Here is a 21631-nt window from a genome sequence, read left to right as displayed (position 1 = left end):
GATGTGTATCTTTCTAACGTTCCTCTACGGGCTTATCCCCAATACCCTCGTAATGGCATTTTACACATTCCCAGAGCACCCCAGAGAACCCAGTTGCCTAATTCTTTTCTCTGGCCCAAATCTCAGTGGGCTTGCCCTTCACTGGCAGGACTGTCATTCCACAACGCTGCAGATAAAAACATCTGTCCACTTAAGACAGGCAGGGGGAGAGGGATGCAGAGGGGAGCAGGAAAAGGAGTTGTCACGTGCACTTTGTTTTTGTTTTGTTTTCTGTCAAGTGAATGTTTGAAATAGAATATATGGCAGCAGCCTTACTCTCATACTGTCCTTGTATTACCCTGTTTCCTAGCTCTACAAGGTGAGTTATTCAGTATACTCAGAAAAAAAAAAAAAAAAAAACCAAAACCTTTTCACACACACACACACACACACACACACACACACACACACACACACACACAAAACAATCCTACCATTCTTTTCCTCCTTTCCCCTTCCCAAACCTGTAATTCCCTCTCTTAAATGACTGTTGTGGGGTGCCCAGGGTTTCAGTCCACGAAGCAACCAACTTTTGATTTCCACTCAGGTCATGATGTCACAGTTTGTGAGTTCGAGCCCCACATCTGGCTCTGCACTGACCGCAGGGAGCCTGCTTGAGATTATCCCTCTCTCTCTGCCCCTCCTCCACTCTCACACTCTCTCTCTCAAAAATAAACAAACATTAAAAATAAATAAACTTAAAAAAATAAAGTTGGTTTAAAAATTAGAAAAATAAAATGACTTGTGAAGACAATGTTAACACAGAATACTATTGACAAATTATCAACACAGAAAAAAACAATAATTCTTTTTATTATTGTACTTAAAACGATGAAGACTAAAGAAAAATATATCCCAATGCCAACAATGGTTTGTTTCGTAGGATCTAAATTTTTTTTTAATTTCCAAAATGTTCATAATATATGTAATTTTATAGTCAAAATAACTTTAAAGATAAGTCTATGAAAATGGAATCGCAGTTTTCAACGACCAGCGGGTTCAAGCGTCATGTGTTTGGAGGTAGATGCACTAGCTTTTGAAATGTCAGCCCTGTTGCTGGGGAGGGAAGAGATGAGCGGGGCAGGAAGGACGGTTCTCGCCATTTCTTCGCAGCGTCTCAGTCCTGTCCCACGACCCAAGTCAAACAAATGTATTAAACGCCTCAGCCTCTCTGATCCGTCCCCAAAACGGCAAAGGAGGTAGCGGTGGGGCAGACAGACAGAGCACCTAGACCGCCGCTGCCTGGCTCGCGGTCGGGAGGCCCAGCAGAACGCCCGCCGGACACTAGCAGCAGCGAGCCGCTCAGGCCCCGCCCACGCCCCGCCCACGCCTCAGGCCCCGCCCACGCCTCAGGGCCAGCCCAGGCCCCGGTCGCAGCCAGGTCCCACCCACTGCCGTCACGTGGTGGGGCGCAGGGTTCAGCCTCCGGCTGGTGTCGCCGCGCCGTATTCGCCATGGAGCTGGTGCCGAGGACCTCTCCCGTGGTGCTGCTGCTGCTCTTGCTGCTGGGCCTGAGTACCGGTAGGTTCGGGAAGAAAGTGCACCAGAGGCCGGTGCATCCTTCTCCAGGGATGAGAGTCTGTTAGTGGGTTTGTGCTTTTTAGAGCAAATGCCTTTCCCCGTTTCTACCTTCCGTGATCAAACTGCTTTAGGACCTAGCTCTTTTTTTCTTCTTTTTCTTTTTTAAGATAAAATACTAAGTGCTTTTAGTACCCCTTCCTGGCGCTGAATAGTCTGGTGCTCCTCTCTTCCCTACGCCTAGCTAGGAGCAATTGTGCAAATTACTTGAGTTGGGGAAACTGCTGGTGGGTGAGGTTACCACGATCCTAAATCCACCTCCCTTTTCCTGCCGTGATTGGCTGCTAAGTGGGATTATGGGGACTTTTTCTTTTGGGCTGAAACATGCGGTCCAAAGGACCCTGAAAAGTCCTACCTCGAATGGGACGTTTCATTGAGATAAGGGCTTTTTCTCTCTACTTGATCCGTACAGACAGGATAACATCTCCCTTCACTGCGATTCTTTTTGACAAGAACAAATTCGTGTTTAACAGGATGACTTGGAAATTGATTTTCAGTGTTTCAGCAAAATGTCTTGTGGTCTGAATCCAGATCTGGGAACTGGAACTGGCCGCAAACTTGCCTTGTGACTTGAGGCGGGTTGCTTCACATTCCTCCTCTTTCCTTGTGTAACTGGGTATACTCTGGCCCTTCAGCTTGGGTCTGGAAAATGTTGTCAAATAGGTTGTCCATCCCCCCCCCCCCCCCAAATTTTAACAGTGCTCACTGCCAAGGAAGGGAGGAGTGCCAGCCATTAAGTCAAAAGGGACCCAGGCCGTATCTGTTACTTTCCAGGAGGTAGTGTGATCTTCTGTCACCCGTGCCTCTAATCTTACAGCCACATCTATGATCTAGCCATTCTGTTCTGCCCCTCAAGCCACTTTCTGGTTTTCTTAATCAGTTACAAAACCCCTTTGTCTCCTCATCTACTCCCTTCTTTTCTTTTGAGACCAGTTTTTGTTGCTTTCCTTGTCACGGGGGCTTGGAATTTAAGAAAAGAGGAAGTGGAAGGCAGGAAATGCCCATCATCGAGGGTGGCCTCTCATCATCTTTGCACATTATTGGCCTTTTTTTTTTTTTTCACCCTCAGAGGGTATTTGAGAAAAACAACTGTAACTTGAGAGTTGTTACTTTAGCAAAGGTGACATAGAAAATGTGCATAACTTACTCTTTTCTGATACCTATTTTGCAGATGCTACAAAGATAACTAAGGAAAATTGGAGCTGCGGGATTGAAGGATGTACATGTATATATATGACTTTTAATCTATGGAATATCTTTCTTTTGCTATTTGGAAAGCCAGACTGCCTTCCCGAAAAGTGATGCTGTGTGCACTCTGGCCAACAGTGCTGAGGGCCGGTCTCCAGCCTCCTTGTGGACATTGAGCACCCGCCATTATTTTGTTGTCTATCAAATAAGCGAAGATTTTTTTAGTGACCTCATATTGCTTTACTTTTCATATATGAATATTAGTGATGTTAACCCTTTTTAAGTTTATTTATTTTGAGAGAGAGGTGGGGTGAGTGCAGGGAAGGGGTAGGGTAGAGAGGGAGGGAGAGAGGATCCCAAGCAAGCTCCAAGCTGTCAGTGTAGAGCCTGACTCCGGGCCCAAACCCGCTAACCGTGAGGTGGAGCTGAAATCAAGAGTCAGAGGCTTAACCAGCTGAACTACCCAGGCGCCCCAGGGTCTTCCTGTTTTCAATTTATCTACGCAATGGGGCGCCTGGGTGGCTCAGTCAGTTAAGCGTTTGTCTGTCTCTGCTTCTCAAAAAATAAAATAAAAACGTTAAAAAAAGTAAAAAAAAAAAATTGATCTATACAAGTAAAGAAAATTGCTGTTGTGCATATTTGTCACAGATCTTTGTTTGCCTTTTAATTTTATTTTATTATTATTTTTTTTAATATTTATTTTCTTTTTGGGAGACAGACAGAGTGCAAGCAAGGGAGGGGTAGAGAGAGAGACAGATACAGAATCTGAAGTAGGCTCCAGGCTCTGAGCTGTCAGCACACAGCCCCACATGGGGCTCGAACCCACCAAGCACGGGATCGTGACCTGGGCCGAAGTCGGACACCCAACCGACTGAGCCACCCAGGCGCCCCGATTTTATTTTTGATGTACATAAATTTTATTGTACAGAAAATGTAACAAGTTTCTGTCCTCAACTCTGTTGATAGTTTTCTTTATATCTGTGGGGTATGCCTACATCATTTCCCCATCCAGAGATCAGAAAAACATTCAATTATATTTTCATATTATTTTTAATATCAAAATTTTAGAATTGAAATACTTTATCCACTTGAAATTTATTTTGGTTTAGAGTGTTAAGTAAGGACCTACATTTGTGGGGGCACCTGGGTGGCTCAGTCAGTTAAACGTCCGACTCTTGGTTTCACTTCGGGTCATGATCTCACAGTTCTTGAATTCCAGTGCCTTGACTGGCTCTGCGTGGACAGCACTGGGCCTGCTTGGGATTTTTCTCTCTCCCTCTCTCTTTCTCTGCTCCTCCCCAGCTTGCTCTCTCTGTCTCTCTCTCTCTCAAAAAGTAAATAAACATAACATTTTTTTTTTTAAAGACTTAGATTTTTTTTTTTCCTTCACAAAAGCTAACAGTTGCCCCAATATTATATAGTGACTCTTGGTCTCTCTAATTTGGGATACCTCTTTAATAATACATTAAATGAGACACAAAGGCTAGCATCTTGCATTTTGAGATTTTTTCCTTTTTTCCCCAAAATGTAAATCTCTCTCGCTTTTTAAAACAGAATTGTGGGGGTGCCTGGGTGGCTCAGTTGGTTAAGTGACTTCGGCTCAGGTCATGATCTCGAGGTTCATGAGTTCAAGCCCTGCATGGGGCTCTTCGCTATCAGTGCAGAGCCTGCTTGGGATTTTCTCTCCCTCTTCCCCTACCCCATTTGTGTTCTCTCTCTCTCTATCTTAAAATAAATAAAATAAAGTTAAAAAAAAAAAAGAAAAAACAATTGTAAAAGTGTTCATGCCTACTGTTAAAAATTCAAATATTACAGACCGTGCAGAGGAAAAAGTGAAAGCCCCCAATCTCCTCTGCCACTAGTAAGTTTGGTTTGTTTTTTTCACAACTGAAGTGTCTTTTCCTTATCTCCCCACTATATTAGAGTGAGTACCTTGCCAAAAATATAAACCACGTCATCTCTAGCTTAGCATGGCCATCTCTACAGCCTTGGAATTTACCTGGATGGTTGACCTTCAGGAAAATCACGTTGTGCTTCTGTTTCAGGAGCAGTCATTGACTGGCCCGCAGAGGAAGGAAAGGAAGTGTGGGATTATGTGACTGTCCGCAAGGATGCCCACATGTTCTGGTGGCTCTATTACGCAACTAACCCCTGCAAGAACTTCTCAGAACTCCCTCTGGTCATGTGGCTTCAGGTAAAAGTGGCCTGGCTGCCTGGCCCGGTTTTCCCCTCTTACCACTTTGCTGTCTCGTAAAAGCTCACCGCTCAGGGGGGAAGGACTGATCTGGGGGGTTTCTGGCTGGGGGTGGGGTTTGGTGTCCTCCTGAGGCAGGCAAAGACAATGGTATGCTGAGAGGCCAAATCAGAGAGTGAGGGGTGCTAGCCTTTGCAGAGGTCTTTTTATATTGAGCCCAGTCAAGGGACGCCTGGGTGGCTCAGTCAGTTAAGTGTCCGACTTCAGCTCAGGTCATGATCTCATGGTCTGTGAGTTCGTGCCCCATGTCGGGCTCTGTGCTGACAGCTCGGAGCCTGGAGCCTGAATTCTGTCTCCCTCTCTCTCTGCCCCTCCCCCACTCATATTCTGTCTCTCCCTCTCTCTCTCAAAAGTAAATAAACATTATATTGAGTCCAGTCAGTGGCAGGATGCCTTAGCGGAAGCTCCTGTAGACCCCTGTGACTAAATGCTGACAAGTGTTCAGAAAGGTTCCCGAGCAGCCCTTTCTCTTTGTCTCTTCTCCTAGTCCTTCCTAGACCCTAACTCCTTGCCCCCAGAAAAGCCCCCTTTTGAAAGGACTCAGCCTTTTGTATCTTAGAATTCAGTGTTGGGTCCTATCCTCCCTGAGTGTGTTTGGGTTTTAATCTTGAGCTCTGATTGTAGGATGGAAGGCTGGGAACCGGTTGGAGGCAGCTTTGGGGGGCAGGCAGAGGATCCTCTCTTGCATTCCTAAAATATTTGCCTAGAGGTGGCCCACACCCACCTGGAAGACCAGCCTTTAGGGGGGGGTTGACGAACATAGTTTTGCTTCAGCTTCTGGAAACTGGCGGTATGGCCCAGATTGGGCGCCAGGTTGCGCACCAGTAAATAGGGTGTCAGGGTACTCCTCTCCATGGGATGCACGTGTCACTTCCTCCCAAAATGTCAGTATTCACGAGCACCCTGCTGGTGCCCTGGGCTTGGCCTCCTCAGCTAGCCCTGGCGGACTCTCCCGATGAGACAGAGTGCAGGTGAGCCCTGTGCGGAAAGGGGGCGTTATCACAACTGTCTCCTTTGAGTGCTGGAGGTGAGGCCTGGCCCGAGGGTGCAGATGTAAAAGTGTCTGAGAAGAAGATGCCACGAGTGTATCCCAGTGCCCTTCTGTCCACCCAGGGCTGCTGTAGGTAGAGATGCTGCAGGGTTCCGTTTTCTGGGCTTTGGTTTTTGTTTGTTTGTTTGTTTATTATTTTTTTTAATTAAAAAAATTATTTATTTTTGAGAGAGAGCGAGACAGACAGACAGAGTGTGAGCGGGTGAGGGGCAGAGAGAGAGGGAGACTTAGAACCAGAAGCTCCAGACCCCAAGCTGTCAGCACACAGCCCGACACTGGGCTCGAACCCATGAATTGCGAGATCATGACCTGAGCCTAAGTCAGGTGCCCCACCATTAGAGCCATCCAGGCGCCCCTGGGCTTTGTTTTTTAATCTGAGGGATTTTAAGGTTTTTCAACTTTTTCTTCATCAGCAGGACTCTTACCACCGTCAAGTGAAAACTTCTATACGGAGCCCAAGTGGAAAGCAGAAGGGCTGGAGTGTAGGCCGGGTCCTACCCTGGCCGCCTTCCCTTTGTCACATGCTTGCCGCTCAAGCACCTTCTGGGCTCTCAGGAATTTAAAAACCATTGAATTTCAGAAGTTGCAAAACCTTCCTATTGTTTTATCTGGAATAGTTGCCAACATTTTATTTTATTTTATTATTTTTTTAATGTTTGTTTGTTTGTTTATTTATTTATTTTTAAGTGTTTATTTATTTTTGGGAGAGAGAGTGCAAACAGGGAGGGACAGAGAGAGGGGGAGACACAGAATCCGAAGCAGGCTCCAGGCTCTGAGCTGTCAGCACAGAGCCCGATGCGGGGCTCAAACTCACGAACCGTGAGATCATGACCTCAGCTGAAGTCAGCCACTTAACTGACTGAGCCATCCAGGCGCCCCAATGTTTATTTATTTTTCAGAGAGAGAGAGAGAGAGAGAGAGAGAGAGAGCATGAGTGGGGAAAGGGCAAAGAGAGAGGGAGACACAGAATCCGAAGCAGGCTCCAGGTTCCGAGCTGTCAACGCAGAACCCAAGGCGGGGCTAGAACTCATAAGCTGTGAGATCATGACCTGAGCTGAAGTCGGATGCTCAACTGACAATGCCCCGGCACTGAGTTCTGCTCACAGTCCTGCCCTGCCATTGGCCCTGGATGCACACAGTATTGAGTCCTTCCTGCCCTGGGACTTCGACATTTACTAAATTATATCCCAGGATCCACATGATCAAACTGCCCTTCAGTCTGCGTCCCTTGTTGGTCTGCAGGGACAGAGGAGAGGTGGTGGGGTGAGGAGTCACAGGGCCCCAGGTCCAGACCTGGCAAAATGGACCCCTAATTGCCATGTCCCTTACCTGGGCCTTACTGTTCATCTTGGAGATGAGAGGGGTTGGCCAAGGTGTTTTGAAGGTCAGTGCCCAGCGTGCCCCGTGGCGGGTCAGGACTCAGTCTCAGAGGATCAGAGGTAAGAAAATTCCTTTTGGGGCTCGTAAGCCAGGTGTATTTATTTATTTATTTATTTATTTATTTATTTATTTATAAGCAATCTTTACACCCAACATGGGGCTTGAACTCACAACCCCAAGGTCAAGAGTCGCATGCTCTACTGACTGAGCCAGACAGGTGTCCCTGAGTCTTTTCCCTTTAGAAAGACTTCAGCAGTTACCAGGGGCTCTGTCGTTACAGACCCCCTGGTTCACCAGGTCAGTTGTGTCTTTCGTAGAATGTTGACCGAGCCAGCACTAAATCCTAAATCATTTAGAGTGAATGTGGTCATTGTTATAATGACCAAGATTTGACTAATGTTTTCTCTGGGCTTATTTTGTTGTTTATTTTCTCTTCCACAGGGTGGTCCGGGCGGTTCCAGCACTGGATTTGGAAACTTTGAGGAAATTGGGCCCCTTGACAGTGATCTCAAACCACGAAGAACTACCTGGGTACAGTGAGCACAGCCTGACTGAAACTGCCCTGTGGCCTCTCCAAGGCTGAGCCCCACCTGGCCCTACCCCATTCTGGGTGGGGTCACAGATTAAGCAATCCCGCTCCATCCTCTTCCCCAGGGGTCCTGGGCCTTGTGCACTTGTCCCTAGGCTTCCGCTCTAGCCAGCTTCTTCCATTTCTGGGGGCAGCTTGTCCGTCCCTGGCTCTCTTACCTTCCCACGTCGGTGACCTTTCCATCCACTTGATGGCCGAAGCCTATTCCAGCAGACACCCTGGACCTTGTCATTTCCTATTTGGCCATCTCTGCAGTCTGACCGCAGGATTCCACCCTCTGGCCACGACGTCCAATCCTGTCCCCTCTCCACTCTCCTACCCTGCTTCTTGACTTCATCAAGACTTCAGAGCCTTTGTCCTCTACCTTTTCGGTGTCTCTCTTGTTCTGTCTCCACCCCCTCCCTCGTTCTTGGTTTCACGTCCCGCCCTAACCCCTCTCTGCTCAACCCCTGGCTCCTTCATCCTTCTCCCCGAAGAGCCAAGCCACCCCCAACCTTGGATCAGTCGCACTGTGCACCTGCTCGGCCCCTGCTCCTGGGTGCCAGACACTGGCGGGCAAAACCACAACCTGGTTGTGGGCTTTGCCTGAGCTCGTGGCCGCCCTCTGCTGTGTGCTGCTGCTCTGCTCCCTCCCTGTCTGCCCAGTCTCCCTGCCTCACCGAGAGGACAGAGTCATTGCCTGTGACCGGCTGTCCCCTGTCCTCTCTACCCCTTCCTGCCCCTTACTATCCTCCTGCCCATCTCAAAATAACACGAGGCCCCTCTCTGCTGGGGCCCCTTTCTCAAAGATTCCACTTGGACAGTTAGTACCTTTCTACATCCTTATGCGTCTGTAGGCTCTCTGTTCCCTAGGCTACAGACATGCACAGGTTTTTCCCAACCTACTACCAAGCGCCTCCAGCTACTACCTTTTCTTGAAAGAATTCTTTATACAGGCATACCTTGGAGACGTTGCGGGTTTGGTTTCCAGACCTACAGTAAAGCGGGTCAAATGAATTTTTCGATTTCCCAGGGCATAGAAAAGTCACGCTTACACTATACCGTGGTCTGTTACATGTAAAACTATGTACGTTAAATTAAAAATACTTTATTGCTAAAAACAGCTAACCATCATCTGAACTTTCAGTGAGTCCTAATCACTGGTTACAGAGCACTGTAACAAGCACAGTGATAATGAAACAGTTTGAAGTATTGCAAGAATTACCAAAATGTGACACAGAGACATGAAGCAAGCAGATGCTGTTGGGAAAATGGTGTCTATAGACTTGCTCAACACAGGGCTGCCTACAAACCTTTAATTTGTTAAAGAAAACATGCAGTAAAACAAAGTGTGCCTGTATTTACTGCTGTCTAGTCTTTACATCCTATTTTTTTAAAAAAAATTTTTAATGTTTATTTATTTTTGAGAGAGAGAGAGAGAGAGAGAGAGAGAGCACAAGCAGGGGAGGGGCAGACAGCGACAGAGACACAGAATCCAAAGCAAGCTCCAGGCTCTAAGCTGTCAGCACAGAGCCCTGTGCGGGCCTCAACCCACAGACTGCGAGATCATGACCTGAGCTGAAGTCGAATGTTTAACCGATTGAGTCACCCAGTGGCCCCTGGTCTTTACCTCCTATTTATGCCTTAGCCCAGAGCTTTCTCACCTGGGGGCTGGGTGCTGGGGGCAGGAAAGAGTACTTACTAGGGAACCCAGTGCACATTAGCTCTAGGATGCAGTACACTTATCTCTGTGGCCGTGACAAGGTTGGGAAGCACTGGCCTGACCCGCTGTAGTCTCTCCCCAGAGCTCTGCTGGAGCTGTTGTCCCCAAGGGTGTGCTGGCTTCCCAGTTCCAAAGTCCCTTTAGATCCTTCATGGGATTCTTTTCATTGGATTTCTTTGCTACACTGTTGGCCATTCCCATGTCTTAGATATTGTTTCCTGTACCCTGTCCTAAGTAACATTCTCTTCTATGTGTTCTTTGGGCGGCCTTATCCTCTCCAACTGCTTTAATGACACATAGAAGGTGATGCCCCCCAAGTCAGCATCTCTGGCTCAGAACTTTTTGCCCAAGAACTATTTCTCCATTTGCCTCTGAGATGCCTCCTTGTGGATGTCTCTCGTACGTGCCCGGTTCGACATATCCCAGGCCATATTCATTATTACACAAGACCCTCTATCCACCCACAAAACCAGCCAACTCTCATGTGTCCCTTGTGGTAAATGGTACCACCATCCAATCAGATGCCTGAGCCAGAAACCAGAGAGCCATCTCATCTTCCCCTGCCCCTCCCTCTCCCACCCTCCCCCTCATCCAATCAGTTTTACCTAAAAATGAATTTTTTTTTTCAACGTTTATTTATTTTTGGGACATAGAGAGACAGAGCATGAACGGGGGAGGGGCAGAGAGAGAGGGAGACACAGAATCGGAAACAGGCTCCAGGCTCTGAGCCATCAGCCCAGAGCCTGACGCGGGGCTCGAACTCAACGGACCGCGAGATCGTGACCTGGCTGAAGTCGGACGCTTAACCGACTGCGCCACCCAGGCGCCCCTAAAAATGAATTTTTTAAAGTATAGCTTTATTGAAATACAATTCACATACCATATAATTCACCCATTTAAAGTATACAATTCAATGGCTTTTCGTATATTCAGAGTTTTACAACCATTACCACACTCAATTTCAGACCATTTTCACTAGCCTCCCATCCCAGAAAACCTCATACCCTTTAGCTGTTAACCACCAATCTCTCCTTAGGCAACTTGCCACGAATCAACTTTGTCTCTGTTGGGTGCTCTTTCCTGCTTTGTCAAAGATTAGTTGGCCATACGTTTGTGGGTCTAGTTCTGGGGTTTCTATTCTATTCCATTGGTCTATGTGTCTGTTTTTGTGCCATCAACTTTGTCTCTGTAGACTCGCCTGCGTTAGCCGTTTTGTAACAATGGCGTCATACAGAGTGTGACCTTGGGCGTGTGGCTTCTTTCACTTAGCATAACATTTACAAGGTTCATCCATGTAGGATATATTGAAGGCTGAATACTAGGCCATCGTATGGATATGCCACATTCTGTTTGTTCATCTGGTGACGGACACTTGGGTTGTTTCTGCCTGTTAGCGCTCATGAACAGTGCAAGGAACACTGGTGTACAAACATTTGTTTTGAGTTCCTATTTTCAGTTTCCGAGTGGAATTGCTGGGTCACGTGGTGACTCTATGTTGAATACCCGAGTGCTGTTAATATCCTTCATCCCTTTTCCATCCTCTCTAGGGGCTGCTTTCAGAGTGCCTCTCCAATGCAAATCACTCCTTAGTTTAATGTCTTTCAGTTCCCAGAAGACCAGATCCAGATTCCTGGGCATGACCTGGTCTCTGCCCACCTCCTGCCACATTTCCAACATCCGAGCCAGTACACTCTACCTTCAGGCCCCGGCCCGGGCAGTTTCTTGATTTGGACTTCATTCCTTTGGCCACTCATTCACACCTAGCTTACCATACTCACATCGAGATTCTGTAACTCTGAGCCTCTTTGGAAGAGGTATTAGGATAGATTCCGTACTTGTAGTGCACCGGGAGGCCAGGCCGGTGTGGAAATTGGATTCACCTTAAAGAAAACTGATATGTGGTATTCAGACCTTGGACATACCCTCACTGCTTCCAGCTGTTGCTTGGACCACGTGGTTCTACCAGAGCTAACGTATTACATTTAGGACCCCGTATTGTGTGAAAACTGACCGCTTATGTGTTTTGATCCCCGTGTATGTTAACCTTTCCTTCTTGCCTCTCCTTTTCTTCGCCTTAGTAGCCTATGTTTATAATTTTTTGAAATCCCTTTTAGCAGTAGGCTTGTAAGCACACTGATATCCTCGCGTGTGGGTTTTGTTGAGCTCATAGAAGAGAGTGGAAAGACAGTTGGTGACTGACCGATGGTGACACTTGACTTTCCCATGTGACATGTAGCTCCAGTCGGCCAGTCTCCTATTTGTGGATAACCCTGTGGGCACTGGGTTCAGTTATGTGAACAAGAGTGATGCGTATGCCAAAGACCTCGCCATGGTGGTGTCAGACATGATGATTCTCCTAAGGACCTTCTTCGATTGCCACAAAGAATTCCAGGTAAGCTGTAACTCGGGGTCAGCTAAGCCAAGCGCTCACAGTCCCACTGTTACATCCATCCTAATAAACTTAAATTTCCCCAAGAGTTCAATGTCCTGCTGTTATCAGAGACAACCCTTCTGCACCCGAGATCAGGTTGTGGCCTTCTGTTTCTGTCATCTCTCAAGGTGGTTTTAAGCTTGAAAGAATGACTTTGGAGCCTGGTACTGTAACCAGATAAGCCTGGTACTCTAACCAGATAACCAATAAAAGCAGATTTTTGTTTGGCCATTACATGCAATAGAAATATGAAATTAATTTATGTAAAAAAAAATGCACTCGGGATATTTAATTCTGTGTAAATTCCTTTTCTTGCTAGACGATTCCATTCTACATTTTCTCGGAGTCCTATGGAGGCAAAATGGCCGCTGGCATTGGTCTAGAACTTTATAAGGTAACAGGAAAGATGTCTTTCTTGTTTTCATTTCAGATAAACTGATTCTGTTCCTTTTTATATCAGCTGATATTGAATATATTATGAATAGGACCTTGTGGTACCTTGTACATGCAGAGTAAGGTTAAATCTCTAATAATAACCATGAAAAGTTTCAAAGAGCACAGTGAAGGTTGCCCTAACGGATATGAAACGAGTTATAAGAAAGCTACAGTGAGTAAAACAGTAAAACAATGTGGTACTAGCTTAGCAGCAGACTTCAATGCAGCAGGGTGAAGAACCCGGAAACAGATTTTACATATACTTCTGTGTGTATGTAAGTAACATGTATGTGTCATGGATATGATCATGTGGCAGAATCATATGAAATGATAACATGGCATTTCAAATCATTGGGCAACAGACAATATTCAATGAATGGCACAGAAACAAATGGCTCTCACTTTGAAAACCAGTAACATTGAATTTCTTCTTCCATAAAACGTCAGTTGTAGATAGATTAAAAAATCAAAACATAAAAAAATCTAGGGGCGCCTGGATGGCTCACTTGGTTAAGCATCTGACGCTTAGTGGCCTCAGGTCTGTGATCTTGTGGTTCACGGTATCAAGCCCCACATCAGGCTCTGCGCTAACTGTGGAGCCTGCTTGGGATTCTCTCTCTCTCTCTCTCTCTCTCTCTCTCTCTCTCTCTCTCTCCCTCTCTCCCTCTCCTTCTCCCTCTCTCCCTCTCTCCCTCTCTCCCTCTCTCCCTCTCTCCCTCCTTCTCTCCCTCTCCCTCTCTCTCCTCTTCCCTCCCTCTCTCTCCTTCTCCCTTCCCTGTGCACACTCTCTTTCTGTCTCAAGAAAAAAAAATCTATCTATATAATAGGAAAGGTATTCTTATTGATACTCCACAAAAAAAGAGAATATCCTAAGAAAGACAATATTCTTTGCGAATTGGCAAAGAATGCAAACAAGCAATTTATAGAAGAAATGCAAACAGCCTGTGAACATATGGAAAATGCTCAACTTTTATTAGTAGCCGAATCTATGGGATTTACAAATATTTAAAAGATTGGTGATACCCAGTTTTGGTTAAAAAGTCAGGGAAATGAATAAAACATTTTAAAATGGTAAATCATTTTATTTATTTATTTATTTTTTATTAAGAAAAAATTTTTTTAATGTTTTTTTATTTTTGAGAGAAAGAGACAGAGTGTGAGCAGGGGAATGTCAGAGAGAGGGAGACAGAATCCGAAGCAGGCTCGAGGCTCTGAGCTCTAAGCTGTCAGCACGGATCCTGATGCGGGGCTCGAACCCATGAGCCGTGAGATTATGACCTGAACCGAAGTTGGATGCCCAACTGACTGAGGCATCCAGGCTCCCCAATGGAAATCATTGGCAGTATCTGTCAACTTTTAGTCTATATGCCCTTTGACCAGTAATTTCAGTTCCGGGAATCTGTCCCGTGGGAATTCTTAACACGTGTTTGTGTGTTGAGAATGTTTAATACACTTGCTTACAATGTCTGTCAACTGAAAACAAAGTCAGTGGCTATCTGTAGAGGATTACTTAAACAAAATAGATGTATCCTTCCATGATGGGGCAACCATCATAAAGAATGCATGCATCTCGGGGCGCCTGGGTGGCGCAGTCGGTTAAGCGTCCGACTTCAGCCAGGTCACGATCTCGTGGTCCGTGGGTTCGAGCCCCGCGTCGGGCTCTGGGCTGATGGCTCAGAGCCTGGAGCCTGTTTCCGATTCTGTGTCTCCCTCTCTCTCTGCCCCTCCCCCGTTCATGCTCTGTCTCTCTCTGTCCCAAAAATAAATAAACGTTGGAAAAAAAAAAAATTAAAAAAAAAAAAAAAAAAGAATGCATGCATCTCTATATACGTGTGTGTGTGTGTGTGTGTGTGTGTGTGTGTGTGTGTGTGTGTGTAAGCTTGTGAAAGCAAAGAAAGGGCTGAGAAGCGTATGTAACATCTTAACTGTGGTGAACTGGTGAGTGGAGGGGGTGCATGTGGGACAGAGGGGAAAGTTTTTCCACATTTTCTCCTGTCTCCTGTGGTGTTTAAGTTTGTTTACAGTGAGCTTGTATGAGCTTCACTTTTTTTTTTTTAACGTTTATTTATTTTTTGAGAAAGAGAGCACGCGCATGCATGCACAAGTTGGGAAGGAGCAGAGAGACGGGGACATAAGATTTGAAGCAGGCTCTGCACTGACAGCAGAGAGCCCAATGCAGGGCTCGAACTCACGAACCAAGAGATCATGACCTGAGCCAAAGTCGGGCACTCAACCGGCTCAGCCACCCAGGCCCTGCCACCACCTGATTTTATATGACCTATGAGCTAAGAAGGGCTTTTACATTTTCAAGTGGTGGTGGTGCAACGGCAGGGTTTAAAAGCAAAGTAATATTTCATGATGCGTGAAAATTACATGAAACTCAAATTTCAATGCCCACAAATAAAGTTTTATTAGAATTGTTCATTTGTTTACATATTACCTGTAGCTGCTCTAGCGATACAGTGGTAGAACTGAGTAATTGCAACACAGGCTGTTTGGTCTACAAACCCTATAATATTTTAAATGCTGGCCCTTTCTAGAAAAACTTGCCACTTTCTGATATACGTGATGTGTACTTCACTTTTAAAAAATATTTTATTTATTTACTTATTTATTTATTTGAGAGACATAGTGTGAGTGGGTGAAGGACAGAGGAAGAGGGAGAGAGAAAATCTTAAGCAGGCTCCATGCTCAGCACAGAAACCCCTGCAGGGCTCAATCCCCTGACCCTGGGATCGTGACCTGAGTCAAAATTAAGAGTCGGATGCTTCTCCCTCTCTCTCTGCCTCTCCTCTGCTCATGTTCTGTCTCTCTTTCTCTGTCAAAAGTAAATAAACATTAAAAAAAAATTTAAATAAGTAAAAAAGGGGGGCACCTGGGTGGCTCAGTCGTTTGAGTAACCAACTTCAGCTCAGGTCATGATCTCACAGTCTGTGAGTTCGAGCCCCGTGTCAGGCTCTGTGGTGACAGCTCAGAGCCTGGAGCCTGTTTTGGATTCTGTGTCTCCCTCTCTCTCTGCCTCTCCCCTGCTCATGTTCTGTCTCTCTCTCTCTGTCAAAAATAAATAAACATTAAAAAAAATTTTATTTTTAAATAAAAAAAAAAAAAAGTCGGATGCTTAACCAACTGAGCCACCCAAGCGCCCCTGTGCACTTCATTTTGCTTCAAATCAGAAAGGACATAATATCTAAATCTAGTCTGATTTTTCCACTGGACTCTTTCACCTTCCGCCTGCATAGAAAGTTACCTGAGTGGTGTTATCTTCACACTATATGGATGTCTAATTCTTCATCCATCTTTCACCTAATAGTTTTACATCCATTTTTGATTCTCATGTGAGTCAGTAATATCGTTAGGAGTTACAAAATGATGGTTTTCTCCTCCTGTCTTTTTGTTCACATCCATTAGCTGGTATTCTATGAACTGGAACTTTCCCCCATCACCTGGGCTATTTAGGTGACTTATGAAGTAAATTCCTTATGGAAAACCAGATAAATGCATAATTCTTTCTCTGTAATTACTAACATTCAAAGTCAGGATGGTCACTGTGTTCTTATTTTAGATCTCTGAATAGTTTGTGCAGGCACTAATTCAAAATTCAAAACATGTAAAAGATACTGGAAAAAATCTCACCCTTGCCTCCCCCTCTCCCCTAAAGCAGCCTCTGTTATTAGTAGCTTCTGTAGCTTTCCAGAGGTATTCTGTGCCTACGTAAGCTAATTCACATACAGTTAACCCTGAACAACATGGGGGTCAGGAGCCATCACCTGCTCATTCAAAAATCCACATACAACTTTGTTTGCTTGTTTGTTTTTCACATATACCTTTTTATTTTTTTTTAATTAAAAAATTTTTAAATGTTTATTTATTTTTGGGGGAGCAGGCAGAGAGAGAGGGAGACACAGTCTGAAGTAGGCTCTAGGCTCTGAGTTGTCAGCACAGAGCCCAATGTGGGGCTTGAACCCACGAACTGTGAGATCATGACCTGTGTCAAAGTAAGATGTTTAACCGGTTGAGCCACCCAGGCGCCCCCACATACAACTTTTTTAAGCAAAAAAAAGTTTTTTTGTTTGAGACAATGTTATATTAGTTTCAGATGTGCAACATAGTGATTCAGTTTCTCTATAGAAGTAAGTCATGCGATGGAAAATCCACATATAACTTTTTGGCTGTCTCAAAACTTAACTACCCACAGCCTACTATTGACCACAAGCCTGACTGAGAACCTCAACAGTTGATTCACATCGTTCATATATTACGTGTATTCTATACTATATTCTTACAATAAAGTAAGCTAGGAAAGAAACTGCTACTAAGAAATCGTAAGGAAGAGAAAATACATTTATAGTACTTTATTGTAGTTGTTGGGAAAAACCTGCATATGAGTGGACCGGTGCAGTTCAAACCTATTATCAAGGGTCCACTGTATATTCTTTTTTCTCATTTTTATACAAATGATAGTATAGTCCTGAGGCATCCATCCCACCCCCAAGGATCTCCTGAGGAGGCCTGCCACCCCCGCAGTGACTGCCCTGTGGTCAGTGATTGTTGTCCCCAAGCCTCCCACCCCCCTACCCCCAGCACCTTGTGAGGAATCACAGACCTTGGGGGAAAGGGTGCTAGTGACCATCTGAAAGAAAAGGGCTGTACCAGACCCCACCCACATCCTGCCAACACTCTTTCAACAACAGTAGAGGGAGGCGCCTGGGTGGCTCAGTCCGTGGAACATCCAACTCTAGATTTCGGCTCAGGTCATGATCTCCCGGTTTGTGGGTTCGAGCCTCACATCGGGCTCTGCACTGACAGTGTGGGGCCTGCTCGTGCTCTCTCAAAAATAAATAAATACATATTAAGAAAAAAAATCTTAAAAAAAAAAAAACACCCGGTAGAGAGATGCCCAAACAGTTCTTCCTCACTTTGCATATGGCAGCAGGAAAGAGTTACCCTCGCTCTCTAGTGGGTATCTGAGGTCTTTGGATACCCAAGGGATCTTGGAAAGGATGGGCAAAAGTTTTCTGTGCTTGGCAAAGGTGGTGCATAAAGGCTTGGCCCCCTCCTACTGAGGAAGGGATGGAGGTCATCGGGTTCCCTTGGCAAGGATGTTGACTTCTCTTCTTCCAGGCTGTTCAGCAAGGGACCATCCAGTGCAACTTTGCTGGCGTTGCTTTGGGTGACTCATGGATCTCCCCTGTAAGTAAGTACGGAATTTTCATTTCTTCTTTCCCGTTCTCTATTCTTCCCTGGGACTTTGGGCTGTGTTGTCCAGATCAGGGAACAAGGCAACAGAATTTTCTGGGTCATTAGAGATGTCAACCCAGAAAGTATTTGCTCCAGGAGTGTCTGAGAAGTTTGAGGATGAGAACTCATTTACGGAGCTCCTACCATGGACCTCTGCCGGCCAGACTGAATTCTCTTATTTGACTCTTACAACAAAAGAATCAAATTTTATAGTTGAAGACCATCTAAACACTCAGAGAGGAGATGGAATTTGCTCTCTGACACACAGCGTGAGTGGCCTGATCAGGATGCACACCCAGTTCTGTTGGTCATTTGTTCCCCACCACTAGCGTGAGGGTTTGGGGTGAAATTCCTGTGTGTTGCTCATATTGGTGGTGAGACAGAGTTTCCATCAGGTCCTATAGCTCAGGTATGTAGTTTCATAACCTGAGTGTCCTCTTCGGGAGTACAGATAAGAGTTGTTTATGATGCAGACATCTGGGGTGTGGCTTCCGACATCTGAAATAGTCACCTTGGTGGGGTTCACTCTAACACAGGATTTCTAAATCTCAGGGCTACTGACATTTTAAGCCACGTATTTCTTTGTTGTGGGGGCTGTCCTGTGCATTGTTGGATGTTAGCATCTCTACCTGTTAGATGCCAGTCTACCCACCCCAGTGTGATGCACAAAAACACCTCCAGATGTCCCTGGTTGAGAACTACTCTAACCTAACAAAAGGTAACTTCACAGGCAAGACCAAACCACAAAGTTAGAAATTAGAAGAGAAGTTACCCTCTGGAGGAGGGAAGGGAATAAGCTGGAAAGGGACACTAAAGAACTTTCTAGGCTGCCTGTGTTCTATGTCTTCACTGCGGTGGTTGTTACATGGGTGTTTGCATTTACCAAAATTTCTGGGTTTTGTTTTAAGTAGGCTCCACACTCAGCATGGAACCCAGTGTGGAGCTTGAACCCACGACCCTGATTTATGATTTCTGATGTGTGATTATGCCTCAGTTTTTAAAAATAGTAATTTGTATGGGGACCCGGGTGGCTCAGTCAGTTAAGCGTTCAACTTCGGCTTGGTTCATGGTCTCATGGTTCATGGGCTCCAGCCCCATATCAGGCTCTGTGCTGACAGCTCAGAGCCTGGAGCCTGCTTCAGATTCTGTGTCTCCCTCGCTCTCTGTCCATTCTCCGCTTGTGCTCTGTCTCTCCAAATAAATAAATAAACATTAAAAAAAATAGTAATTTATAAAAAGTAATATTTTTTTCCCTGAAAGGTAGGGATGTAGTTTGTCACAGAGCTGTGTCCCTAATGGATTCGAGATATTCTGATACTACTTGGAATGGTATTTTTTGCCTTTATTCTTGGCATTACCTAGGACTGAAATGGAGCTCTTGAGTTAGCATCAGGAGAAGGGCTGCTATTTGTTTTTCCTTCCTGGGTGGACCTTGTAGGACATCATGAAACTGCAGAAGCCTTGATCAGAGACATGAAGCTCACCATCTCACTTAGAATCACACGCTGCTTTCTGCGGTCTCATCATTTTCCTAACAGCGCTCAACACTTGAATGTGTTATGCAAACACATATGACAGCTCCATGGATGGATGCTGTTATTATCACAGTTTTGGAGATGATGAAACTGAGATTCAGAGAGGTTAAGCAATTTTCGTAAAGTCACACAGCTGAAGTCAGTATTCACCTCTAGGCAGCCGGCTCCAGAATCTATGCACTCACCTATTTACACAAGACCAGGAAGTTTAGTCTCATGGCTTCGCAAGTGCTATTCATCCTATCCAAAATCTACCTTTTTTCACCTTGCTGTGACCAGCTTCCCCTTAGAAATCTTCTTGCCAGGGACTCCTGGGTAGCTTAGTCGGTTAAGTGTCTGACTTAGACTCAGGTCATGATCTCACAGTTTGTGAGCTCGAGCCTAGCATCGAGCTCTCTGTGCTCAGCACAGAGCCCGCTTTGGATCCTCTGTCTCCCTCTCTCTCTACCCCTTCCCCACTGGTTCTTTCTCTCTCTCTCAAAATAAGAAAGAAATAAAAAAGTAAAGAAAGAAAGAAAGAAAGGAGGGAGGGAGGGAAGGAAGGAAGGAAGAAACCTTCCTGCCCAGATCGCTCCTTTCAGACTTTCAGATCCACTTAAGTTCCACCCTTCCATCCCAGAAGTACTCCTTTTTTTTTTTAAACAATGTTTATTTATTTATTTGGGGAGAGAGAGAGGAAAACAGAATCCCAAGCAAGTTCTGCACTGTCAGCGCAGAGCTGGACACAGGGGCTCAATCTCACGAACCCTGAGATCATGACCTGAGCCGAAATTAAGAGTCAGACATTTAGCTGAGTGAGCCATCCAGGTGCCCCAGACGTTACTCCTTTTTTGAGAGAAAAATACTGTTAATTTGCATGAACAGTTATGAACTCTTTGCTAGGTAGTAGGTGCAAAGTTTTAGGAAAGATGCACAGACGTGTTCTGTGTCTTTCTCAAGATCTACACAGTTCAAGATGGTAGCCGTAGCCGTATGCAACTAAATTTAAATTAATTAAAGTACAATAAAAATTTTAATCTTTCAGTTGCACCATCACATTTCAAGTGTTCCAGTCGCCACACGTGGCTATTGACTTGTTTGGGACCACATAGATACGGAATATTTCCATCATTGCAGAAAGTCCTGTTGGACATCAGAGGTTGGCAAACTACAGCCTACAAGTTGAGTCTGTCCTGCCACCCATAAGTTTTTTATTGGGACACGGTCACGCCCATTGATTGGCATGTTGTCTGTGGCTGCTCGGAGGATGCCACAACAGAGTGGAGTAGTTGCAACAGAGGTCAGCTGGCCTGCAGAGCAAAAAAAATGTTTACTGGTTGTTCCTTTACAGAAAAATTTTGTCAGTCCCTGGACTAGATCAAGCAGGGAATGGGACACATTGGAGAATTGCAGATGATTCTGTATGTGAGGAAACTTAAGGCACACGCTTGATAGTTAAGCAGGGGAGGTGGATGACGGCTAGGTCCCGGAGGGCCTGGTGTGCCTGCGTTTCCCAGGGTGTGCTCTGAAGGATACGAGTCCTATGAGGTATCACTGTGAGGTGCCACACGCAGGGCTCCAGAGTCAAATAAGTTTTGGAGGTGCTAAATACTGACTCCACCTCTTCAAGGTTTCATAGGCATGTTAGAGACTCTGAGAAGTCCTGCAGGGAAAAAATTTTTTTTTTTCTGTTTTGCATAGCCTTAAAGATACTTAACTGAAGAACCACTTTTTCTTCTCTAATACCTAGAGTAAAATCCTGCAGAACTGAGGTTACTTGAAGCATACTTTGAGATGCTTAGCCTTAGGAACTATTGAAGGTTCTTAAGCAAAGGAATGACACATTCAAATGTGCAAGTTGTAGTCCTTGGTACTTTGTTGGCACATGTCAGTGGTATAAGCCTTACCTATAGATCTGGGAATTGGGAATCATCCAAACTAAGCCCAACTGTTCTCTTTGAGGGCAGGCATTGTTTTACTCATTTGTTGTTGTTTTTTAATTATTTTATTTTATTTTATTTATTTATTTACTTTTCTTTTGCAGGGGGCAAATGAGTGAGGGGCAGAGAGAGAAGCGGGGCTCACGTTTTTACCCAAAGCGGGTCTGGAGCTCTCCCAAAGCGGGGCTCGTGCACATCCGACGTGGGGCTCAAACTCACCAACTGTGAGATCATGACCTGAGCCGAAGTCAGATGCTTAATGACTGAGCCATCCAGGCACCCTTTTATTTTG

The 21631-nt window shown here is 45.3% G+C and overlaps 1 protein-coding gene across 1 annotated transcript in view; it reads left to right on the top strand.

The window, feature by feature from the left end:
* The first annotated feature begins 1435 nt into the window (after positions 1-1435).
* The window catches only part of SCPEP1 (serine carboxypeptidase 1), a 33099-nt gene continuing 12903 nt past the window's right edge, over positions 1436-21631 (top strand). Inside the window, exons 1-6 of the mRNA XM_025915717.2 lie at positions 1436-1560; positions 4851-4999; positions 7932-8021; positions 12018-12173; positions 12532-12606; positions 17769-17841. Coding sequence (XP_025771502.1) covers positions 1494-1560; positions 4851-4999; positions 7932-8021; positions 12018-12173; positions 12532-12606; positions 17769-17841 — 610 coding nt within the window. The 5' untranslated portion in view covers positions 1436-1493. The remainder of the gene's footprint in view (positions 1561-4850; positions 5000-7931; positions 8022-12017; positions 12174-12531; positions 12607-17768; positions 17842-21631) is intronic.

This window comes from Puma concolor, chromosome E1 (genome assembly GCF_028749965.1).
Source record: "Puma concolor isolate L17-30 chromosome E1, mPumCon1.1.hap2, whole genome shotgun sequence".
NCBI lineage: Eukaryota > Metazoa > Chordata > Mammalia > Carnivora > Felidae > Puma > Puma concolor.
The sequence above is the reverse complement of the archived record's forward strand: the minus strand, read 5'-3'. Positions and strand labels throughout refer to the sequence as shown.